The 11,611-nt window shown below is 40.2% G+C and overlaps 1 protein-coding gene across 1 annotated transcript in view; it reads right to left on the bottom strand.

Moving 5' to 3' along the window:
• Positions 1–11,611, bottom strand: part of CEP112 (centrosomal protein 112kDa) — a 594,823-nt gene that overhangs the window by 530,237 nt on the left and 52,975 nt on the right. Inside the window, exon 5 of the mRNA XM_006833735.1 lies at positions 9,568–9,645. Coding sequence (XP_006833798.1) covers positions 9,568–9,645 — 78 coding nt within the window. The remainder of the gene's footprint in view (positions 1–9,567; positions 9,646–11,611) is intronic.

Genomic DNA, 11,611 nt, shown 5'->3' with positions numbered 1-11,611 from the left:
TTCAAGAATCAAAGCAACATGCAAACCACCATAGTATGACAAACTGACAGACAAGTGGTGGTCAGTAAAACTAGGGGGCTTCAAAAGTTCAGGGAAAAATTGCATTCTCTTTTAATTTCATTATTCCTAAACTTTTTGAAGCCCCTTCATACATTTTAACAACTTTAGATACTGATTCCCCTGCCCCCTCTGTTGTTTGCTCTTTTGTTTAGAGACTTGACGAGGCTAGTTTATTGGCGTCCACTTGCAGTGGTTGTTATTATACCTCAGAGAGCCAGCCTTGGGAGTGGACACTCATTCTGCAATGACTGATTTTACCAAATGTCTCTTTGTTTCTTTCCTGATTTCTCTGTTAAGCTGTCTGTCTAATTTGGTATCACACCCAGCGGCCAGGTTCCACTTACTTACTACTTTCTTGAGTTTAACAATGCCACAAGACACAAGCTGCTTCACATTGTAGTATAATTAATGCCAGGGAGGAGGACATTTTATGGCCAATGTAGAGAATTGTTCTGACCTGAGGAGAGCTCACCCTGGCTGTTATCAACAGAGTGAACTGGCTCTCTCTGGGAAACTTGCTGGCCTATGATTTAGCATGTGGTTATTGTTGAAATCCTGGTATGGCACTGTGGGCTAATGTGTCAGACTGCAAAGTCATTTGAACTGCAAGGTCAGTGGTTCAAGCTCACCAGCTGCTCCTTGGAAATCCTATACAGGGTCACTCTGGGTAGGAATCGACTCAACGGCACTTCACAACGACAATCAGTCTTCTCTTATCTACTTACCATAAAAATCTCCCTTGATTTCTAAAGCACCCTTAGGCTTACACTTTATCCACAGTGTGTTTCAAATAAAGTCAGCTCCTCTGGGGGTGAGAGGTCTTGGATCTCTTTCGTCTTAAGGACTGCCTCTCCCTGCGTGCGTAAAGTCTCTGAGCCTCTACTCCGGACACTGTGCAGAAGCCTCTACTCCGGACACTGTGCTACCTCTGGTGTTCTTGGGTTGTCTCTCCTGGTGTGGAATCTCTGCCCTCTGAGCAAGGTGGGGTACGGGAAATGGGGGCACCAATATTCTCAGCCTGCTGGTCCCAGGTTACTCTCCACCCTACAGGCCAGGGCTGGGTGGAAGAAGAGTGGTCTAACCTCTTGGTGGAACTTTTCAGAACATTAGCCTCTTCAACTCACACCAAGAGACAAGAAATTCTTAAAGCGTGCCTCTCCTCTATCCACTGATAAGGACCTGAAGGAAAGAGAGCCCCCGTCTTCTTGGCCACACTGCCTGGACCGGACCTTTCATGAAGATGAACTTGGTTGGAGAATGGGAGCAAGTCATGGTTGAAGTCTCACAAACTCCCACAGTTTTACTAGGTTTTAGTAGATTTTCTGGACTAAATGTTTCCTCATTTAATGAATGCCCTGAGGACAGTTTCCAGAGACATTCCAGGGCTGTTTTTCAGACTTTTCATCAATTATGCTTATTTTGCTGGATCCGTGAAGTCATCCCAGACATGGACATCCCTTCTTTTCTAATGTGTTTCATGCCATAAACCTGCTTTCCTACAGCCCACAAATTGCGATATGTCGTATTTCCATTTTAATTCAGTTAAAATATTTTCTAGTTTCCCTAAGACTTCCTCTTTTACCCATAAATTATTTTAAAGTATTTGGTTTGATCTCCAAATATTTGTGGATTTTCCAAAAAATACTCTTGATTTCCAGTTTAATTCTCTGATGGTGAGAGAGCATGTTTTGAGGCTCTGGAAAATGTTAATGTTGTTTGTTTAATTGCTTTGGGAAATAACTCAGTTGAGTTCAGATCACAAGTTCAGTCTTCCCCTCAATGGACAGTGGTTGCCATGTCAGTTTCATGTCCAAAGCCTTTACATACCATTTGCATCTGTCCCTCACATGCAGCACTCAGGCTGCTTTGGGATTAGGACATTGATTTCAATCATAGACCAGTCCTCTAAGGTTTTGCTATTCTCTTTGGACATGTTTCATATATGCACATCTTGCGGTGAGGCTGGGATTTGCGTTGATTCATACACAGAATTAGGTATACCTTTATGAATATTCCAAGCCCTCTACTGATGCAATCACTCAAATTAACTTAAAATAACTCGCATCCATCCAGAAAGCCATGCCTGTGGCCTAGTGAGTTAAGCATGAAATCAGTATAAAAATATATTAACAAAGCAAGTAGACTTCCCTAAACTGATGGTCTAGAATATTAAAGAGCAAGGAAAAAACAATACATAATACAAAGGAAATTGTTATTGCTAGGTTTTAAGATACTTCTCTACTTGAATTATGCATTCCTAGAAAAAGTATTAGCACACCCTTGAGGAAAAACAGAATGTATTTGGGAAAACATGCATTAACATATTTGGAAAAAACATATTTTAACAAAAACTAAAAAACTCAAAATGAAGGTGCTGATATGATGCCATCAATATTAAAATATACTCTTAGTAGAGAGCACAGAAAATAATAATTCAAGCTATTCTAGCAGGCCATGCAGTGGAGAAAAGAGAAGAAAAAATACAACAGCTCATTCTCATACAAAACTCAAATCAAAGCAAAAATCTAAACTTTCTAATACATTGGACACTGAAAATATTCTACTATGATCCAGAGATTTAGTTCACCTGATTAGTGCATATATGTTATAAATATATGACAACTCAAGATTTTTCTATTTTACACTATTAGTATATTCTTTGAACAATAAAAATGTGAAACAAAACCCCAGGTAGGACTAGTTTAAAGTTTCAATATAGTTTAGATGTTTTCTTTCAATTTTATTACATGAATGAAAGATTTAATCCCCTGAACAGCTAAATAATCATGAAAAGTATTCTATGTGTTAAGAAATGTAAATCAGAAGTCTCAAACGGCTAAGGGCAAAGGAAGATGTAAAAGCAGAGCACCAACATTTCCTTATTTTTTTCACTTTGTTGTTGCACTTTGGCAAAAGGAATTTGTCTTTTCTCAGGAATAGTCTGTACTCTTCCCACACAGTAACTTAGGGCCCCCCCACCCCATGGCAGCGCCAACTCATGCCTTCAAACAGACCAACGGCTTCTCTGTTGTTTGGGGCATTTTGTTGTTTTTTAACTTCTGATGCCTCTCACTGTCTCTCTTCTCTTTCACTACCATACTACCAAATTAGACAGAGAATGCACGTCATTTTCATTTCCTATCCGTTTGCTCAATATCTAGCTGCAGCCACTTCAAGCACCTTGCCCATCCAACCCCCCTTACCCTCTGGCTGAAACTTCCTGAGACTCAGGAAGTACCAAGCCTACAATGCCACCATTAATTCCCCATCTCTTCAAACTGAAGCAGTTTAAACTAAACTCTGAAATGCCTAAAGTGGGCTTCCCATCTGTCAGCCAATGAATTGCTAGTTAGCCAACATTCCCAATTTCTAGAAACTAACCTTTGGGTGCCCCCAAGTCAGCCACTAAGCATTCTTTACTCTCTGTGGAATGTTTGCCCTTTTTCCCCATTCCATTGCTGCAGAAAATCTACCAGCGTGGGTCTAAGTACAGACATCTTTCAGTTAGTCCCCTTTCTCCATTTCTATTCATATCCATAACGCCACCAAGTTAATTCTCTTATGGCAATGTTTCAAGGAGCTCTGGCAATGTAGTGGTTACAAGTCAGGCTACTAATCTCAAAGTCAGCAGTTCGAAACTACTAGTCATTCTGTGGGAGAAAGATGAGGCTTTGTGCTCCCATAAAAATGTACAGCCTCAGAACCTCTACGCAGGGTCACTATGAATCGGAACCATCTCCACGACCCGCCACCATCTGTCCATCAGTAGGAAGGTTTTCGTTCTTTGTTTTTTAGAAAATGGTTGCTGCTGTTGTTGTTGTTTAGTGCCATTGAGTCAGATCCAACCCACAGCACCCCGTACAGGATCTCTGAGGAGTGGTTGGTGGGTTTGAACTGATGACCTAGTGGTTAGCAGTCCAGTGCTCACCCTACAGAATCACACTAAGACTGTATTTAGAAAATAATAATCCCTAATGTTGGACGTCTGGTGTGGCACTGTAGGATCAGCACTGGACTGTGTATCACAGGGTTGGCAGTTCAAACCCACCAGCTGATTCTCAGAAACCCTATACAGGGTCGCTATGAGTCAGAAGCTACTCGACGACACTTAATGACAACAACAATGTCAGTAAGGAGTCCTTATGTGGTGCTGTAGGATATGCACTGGACTGGTAACCACAAGGTGGGCGGTTCAAATCCATCAGTCGCTCCTCAAGAACCCTATATAGGGTTGCTATGAGTTGGAACCAACTCAGCGGTACTTAACAACAACAACATTAGTGAGGAGTCCCTGTGGAGCACTGTAGGGTCAGCACTGGACTGCTAACCAGAAGGTCAGAAGTTCAAACCTACCAGCTGCTCCTTGGAAACCACTTAAAGGGGTGCTATGAGTCAGAACTAACTTCACAACAACCATGTCAGTGTGTTCTAGAGTGGTGCTACAGGATAAGCACTGGACTGCTAACCACAAGGTTGGCAGTTCAAACTTACCGGCTGCTCTTGGAAATCTTATACAGGGTCACTATGAGTTGGAACCAACTTGACAACACCACCAACGTATGTGAAGAAACGCACTGTGCTGCACAATGCTGGTTTAAGAATTCATTGGTACAGGAGAGACAGCCCAAGATGGGAACCAACTCCACACCCCTGCCATCTCCGTAAAGAAAAGAACAGAGAAAACAACTGACGCAGACGCACACGGCAGTGTGGGCATCCAGAACAAAGATGAGAAAGGTGGAGAATTCGAACCAACATCACAGGGAAGGAGAAACTAGATGAAAAGAGCAAACAAGGTGACTTCTGGACTGCAGACACCCTTCCAGCCAGCCCTGTGCAGTGTGGCTATCTTGACACAAACCAAGTAACAGTCCCATGGAACCATTTTACAGTCCGACCCACAACGTGCAAGAGTTTCAGCATTTCCTGCTGAAAAGTACAAAAAGGCCACTTCCCAGAATCCACACTGGGAGGCAGATACACTCTGCAGACAAATCTGCAGCAAAGTAAGGTGAATAGAAGTGGATCTAAGAAGAGCAGAACAGGAAGATGGGGAAAAGCCCAAGGGGTCCCGGTGACCACAGAATAGGGACGGAGCCAGGAAACAGGGGCAGACCTACTCAGCATGGGCAGTCTCTCATCACCAAGCTGGGTGCCACTGATGGAGTGGGTGATCCTTAGAGTGGTGGCTAGAGACCCCCAGCCGAGTGGGGGTGTGACGAGGCTGTGAGAGACTGAAACTGTTATACATTGTTGGCGGGATTGTAAAATGGTTCAACCACTATGGAAAACAGTATGGTACCTCCTCAAAAGGCTAGAAACAGAAATACCTGATGATTCAACAATCCCATGCCTAGGTATATAGCCTAGAACTATAAGAGCAGTGACACAAATAGAAATATGGTGGTGTAGTGGATTATGTGGAGTCCTGGTATGGCGCTGTGGGTTAATGCACCAGACTGCAAAGCTGTTTGAACAGCAAGGTTGGCAGTTCAAGATCACCAGCTGCTCCTCGGAAACCCTATACTGGGTCGCTATGGGTAGGAACCAACTCGACTGCACTTAACAACAACAACAATAGTGGGTTACGTATTGGGCTGTTACCACAAGGTCGGTGCTTCAAATCCACTGGCTGCTCCACAGGAGAAAGAGGAGACTTTCTCCTCTCATAGTGATTTACATCCTAGGAAACCCATCACAGGGTCTCTATGAGTTGGAACAAACTCAAAGACCCACAACAACATGTTCACAACAGCATTCTTCACAACAGTAAGAAGATTTTAACACCTTAAGTGGCCATTAAAGGAAGAATAAAAGGTGGCACTTATATATTTCTACAATAAAATACTATTCAACTATAAAGAATAATGAGCCATCTTACAACGTGGTGAAATCTGGAGGACATTATGCTGAGTGAAATAAGTCAATCATAAAATGACAAATAATGTCTGGTCCCGTACATAATCACAAAGAACGAAATGCTTGCCAGGGATAGGGTCTTTCTAGAGAGTAGAAACATGTTACTTTTGGTGATGGGAAAGGCAAGACCAAATATGGGTGAAATCAGCATAATTTGATCAAGTAAATATACTAAAATGTACACCAGAAATAGGAACAATTTCAGTTAATGATACTATAACATAAAACTTTGCAACAACAATAAAATTAACCAAAAAACATGTGTGTGTTTATGTATATAGAAACAAATGCATACATAAGGGACTTCAAAAAGTTCATGAAAAAAATGGAATTAAATAATGGAATTTTTCCACAAAGTTTTTGGTACAGATATTTATAGGAAGGCGTATGTACATAAACAGGGTATCTGTAGGCATATGTATGGACAAGTCTGGATGTACTGCAGATACATGCACAGATATAACCAACCACACAGGGGGCACACACAGTTGAAGAGCCTTCCTAGACCACTCACAGGGCACGTTTACCATCGTCTCAGGGCATAACATAGTTCACAAAGTACGTTCTACATCCAAGAGGTGAGTAGTGTCTGAGGTCTTAAAACCTTGCAAACAACCATCTAAGATACTATAGGTCTCTACTTGTATAGAGCAAAAGAGGATGAAGGAAATCAAAGAAAAGAAGAAACTGATCCACTGTACCAATAGTTCACATGAACTACAGCTTCTTCTAACGTAAGACTAAAACTCAGTGGTGCCTAACATTGGCTACCACTGTCTGACCAGACATACAATGGAAGATCCCAGATAGAACAGGAGAAAAATACAGAACAAAACCAAAATTCTGAAAAAAAAAAAAAAAAAAAAAGCTACGCCTACAGGGCTGATGGTAGCATAGTGGTTACGAATCGGGCTGCGAACCTTAAGGTCAGTGGTTCGAAACTACCAGCTGCTCCGCGGGAGAAAGATGAGGCTTTCTACTCCCGTAAGGATTTACACCCTCGGAAACCCTGTACAGGGTCGCTATGGGTCGGCTCCGACTCGAAGGCACTTAACAACAACAACAGGGCTGATTGAGACCAGAAGAAGTCCAGAGATTATCACCCTAAAATAATCTTTGAATTTGGAACTGAAGCAATTCCCACAGGCCATCTTTTGGCTAAATATCAGTTTGGCTCATAAAATACATAGGACCACCTATAAGTAATATGCTTCCTAAACAATGAACTATATAGGGCAAAATGGTTGACATTTGCCTAAAACCAAAGGTGAGAAGGAGGTAAGGAGGGAAAGGGAAACTAGATCAGTAGAAACAGAACAAAGTGGAAATAATGAGAAATTGTTAAAGGGCAACCTAATAGGCTGTGTCTCATACTTTGGACATATTGTCAGGATGAACTAGCCCCTGGAGAAGGACATCATGTTTGGTAAAATGGAGGGTGAGAGAAAAAGAGGAAGACCCTCAATGAGATGGACTGACATAGGGGCAGCAGCGATGGGGTCAAGTGTAGCAATGATTGTGAGGTTGGCGCAGGTGCGGGAGTGTTTCATTGTGCTGTGCATAGTGTCGCTATGAGTTGGTACCAACTCAATGGTACCAACCTAACAACAACAATAGCATGTTATATAGACTTTCACCTAAGACAACATATGGAAAAGAAACTTCTGATTTAATAAAAGTAGGAGGAATAAACTGGTACAAATCTTCTAGAGAAAATGTACCAAAGCTATATTATGACCTAAGAAAACAACCAAATAGGTACAAAAGGATTCTTATAGTAGTGTTATTCTTATAGTAGTATAATATTACAATATTCCTTATATTGACAACAAACTGGCAGAAACCTAAAAATATCACAGCATTTAAATAAATTATGTCTAAAAAAATCACAGAATTTATATAAATTATAAACTAGCCATCTAACAGAAAAGCTGATGCTAGCATTAAAATTCATGTTTATAGAATTCTTTTGCTGGTGATTAGTTTTATTATAGAAAGGCACAGTGGCCCCAGTGTTATTATTATTGTTTTCTTAGTTTTTTATTGTGAAATGAGTGAAGGTTTACAGACAAGACCATCAGTTTTCCATTGAACGAATCCTACACTTCGTTTCATCTCAGTGATTGCAATCCCCTCCCTGCGACAACAGTTAGCCCGCTTCCTCCCTGTGGTGCCTACTTCCGTTCTACTCTCCTTCCCATTCCTTCTCGACTTTGTCCTCAAGGAAAACGCTGCCCTTTTGATTTTGAAGAATTGGCCTTTCCATGGTGAGGATACCTTGCTAGTGTTGTTCTCCCCCCTATACACATAGCTACTGTTTGGCTGGAAATTGGGCCGTGAGGATGAGTTCCTTTTCAGATCTAAAAGGTGGTCAAGGTCTGAAAAGGAACTCAGTCTCAAATTCCTCCAGTATTTTTTATAGAACTTTTCTAAAAATTTACAATAATGTTCTGTAATCGTCACCCAACTCACAATAAAAGCTTTTAAAAATTTAATAAAATTGTTTAATTTTGGTTAATTTTGTAAACTCACAAACAGGTGAAAAGATATATATATATGTGTGTGTGTGTGTGTGTGTGTGTATAAAAACAAAATGCTAACACCTCTTCCAGTATTTACACTCTGAAGTATATTTGCTTCCCCTGGTTGTCTATAATTTTCCAAATTACAAATTGCTTCTGTAATGAAAAAAGTGTGAGAAAGAAACTCAACCTTTTGAATTTCTTCAAAAACCTTTAAACAGTACATATGTAAAGTGCAATGTGAAAAGAAAACAAAACAAAAAAATACCTCAGGACAAACTATTGTCTACAATATAAAACCAAAACTTAATTTAGCACTCAGCTCCAATACAGTTCAGCTTGACAACACTGTCCACTAATCCTTATAGAAATCCCAGAGATCCAGTCATGACAGCTGGATTCTCGCATCCATCCATCCTTCATGCCTATTTCTGCCCTCAGTCCCTACCTCCCGTCACTCCACCTACCCAAAGACTTTCAGGCCCCTCCACCTTTGAACATGAAAAGTGCTCCCCATAAAGGCTACTAATCCATGAAGTCTCCTTAAGTCTTTTAACCCAGGTTAACTTTCTTGATTTCCCAAGTCTTCCCTTCCCTCCACTCCCACCAAATAATCTACAATTCATTTTTGTATTGCAACATACACCATCTTAAATTGATAAGAACTATGTGTGGTGCTGTGGGTTAATGCGCCAGACTGCAAAGCCATTGGAACTACAAGGTCAGTGGTTCAAGCTCACCAGTTGCTCCTCGGAAACCCTATACAGGGTTGCTATGGGTCGGAATAGACTCAACAACAACAACATATAGCTCTTATTTCAATAAGGTAGTTCATTAAGGACACAAACTACTGTATGATTCTTGAGATATTACTTTTCCCTCCTCTACTCAGAGTCCAGTGCTGTGCCAGCAAAGTACAAAATGTCCACGAATGCTTACTGCCTATAGTTAAGTCCAATACTATGTGACAAATATAAGTAAATCCGTTTGGATGCTATTCATATAGAATGTCAATCTACTACATCAGTATACATGAATACACATATAAAACGAATGCTTTTATTACCCCAAGATTCCAACTATTAAGGCGAGCTTCAATTTCACTGCCATCCAAAGAGCAAGCAGATTTTTTCAAATGAATATCCTGAAATATGAAAGTGAGAGAAGGAAGGGGAAACAAGGGAGGGAGGGAGGAAGAAAAGAGGCAGAGAGGTTGGGAGGGAGAGGAAAGAAGAAAGAAAAAAGTTATTAAGACAAAATAAATGTCATTCAGAATACTGAGAATTTTGTGGGGTTTTCTGGGGATAATACTATCTTGCCCTCAGGAGCCCTGGTGGTGCAATGATTAAGCACTTGACTGCTAACCAAAAGATCAGTGATTCAAACCCACCACCCACCAGCAGCCCCAGAGGAGAAAGAAATGGCCGTCTGCTTCCATAAAGATTGTTGTTGTTGTTTAGTGTTGTTGACCCCGTATCAGGTGTCCGAGGGGCAACTGATGAGTCTGAACTGCTGACCTTCGGCTTCAAACTGACCTTGCAGTCCAACACATTAACCTGCAGCGCCACACCAGGACTCCTCCATAGATTACCATTTGGAAACTCTATGGGAATGTTCCACTCTGGTCTATACGGTTGGAATCAACTCAGTGGCTGTGGGTTTGGTTTAGGGATTGTATATTGCCCTCTTAGGAAATAATTTTGTTACAACTAAGCTCAAGTGCCTAATTTTGAGTGATGACTGTTTATTATAGTTGCTTCGGGCTAACAGATGACTTCACAATATATTCACACAGAAACTAATTACTAAAAAAAAAAAAATCAAAAGAATATTTTAAAAAATATACAGGCTCTTCTCTGTAAGTTCTTTCACCAAAAGTTTTATTTGTGGTAGACCACAGAAGCTTTAAAAGGGGGAGAGAAGGCAGGAGTACCACTAGAAAAGATGAATTACTGACTCTCTTCTGAATTAGTTAGGAGGGAAGGTTTGTTTTCATGCTAAGAAAACTCTTGGGTCTTAAATTATTTCTCACTCACACAATGAATACCAAAGATAAATAAGCTTTGGATTCACATCAGGAAAATACAATTATGGGGGTTCTTTTTTAAAAACAAAAATGCCATGTTTTTCTCTCTTGTGTTATATATTAACCATTTATCAAACCAGACCGAAAGTGTAGTTAACTGAGGACAGTCGAGGAAATGCACAATGATCTGAAAGCTCTAAAAACTAAGAAAGACAGTCTTTATGTAAAAAAATGTTCTTTATGGTAAGATTAATTCCACGGCTCCCAAAAACTTCTGTTTTGAAATTGAGTGTGTGTTGGTGGAGTAACATCAGGCTCTCAGAAAAGCTCATTACGGCAAAATAAACCTGTTTACTTTTGAGATCCTTAAGTTATCTAAAATGATGGAAAATGCACTAAAAGGTTATGCATATTTGACTGAATTTCCAAATTTCCATTCAGTGAAATGTTGATTTCACTCATTAAATACTATGCTAAACTCATTATTGCTTCTCCTGGTGGTGTCCTACTTTTTATGTGTTCTTATTTGTGAATAAAAATTTCTTATGTAAAACAAAAAAAAGGACTTGCTTTGTTTTATTTGGAGCAAGGATAATGGATAATAAACTGACAACTATTTAATATGTACTATGAAGAAAAACATGGCATTAGGATCAGAGGAAGACTCATTAACAACCTGAGATATGCAGATGATACAACCTTGCTTGCTGAAAGTGAAGAAGACTTAAAACATTTACTGATGAAGATCAAAGAGCACAGCCTTCAGCATGGATTACATCTCAATGTCAAGAAAACAAAAATTCTCACCACTGGACCAATAAACAACATTCTTATCAACAGAGAAAAGATTGAAGTTGTCAAGGACATTATTCTTCTTGGATCAACTATCAAAACTCACAGAAGCAGCAGTCAAGAAATCAAACAGGAAGAACAAAGCAGATGGGAAACAATTAGACAGGTCTCAATGGGCTAAGTGAGACAGAGGTAAATAATGATATATGCACAACTTGAGAACAACAGAGTTCTGGGATACAGAGATCGAGCCATGGTTGGAATGGGGAAAGGGGGGGAATAATATTAAGAT

The sequence above is a fragment of the Chrysochloris asiatica genome, unplaced genomic scaffold (assembly GCF_000296735.1).
Source record: "Chrysochloris asiatica unplaced genomic scaffold, ChrAsi1.0 scaffold00007, whole genome shotgun sequence".
NCBI lineage: Eukaryota > Metazoa > Chordata > Mammalia > Afrosoricida > Chrysochloridae > Chrysochloris > Chrysochloris asiatica.
The sequence above is the reverse complement of the archived record's forward strand: the minus strand, read 5'-3'. Positions and strand labels throughout refer to the sequence as shown.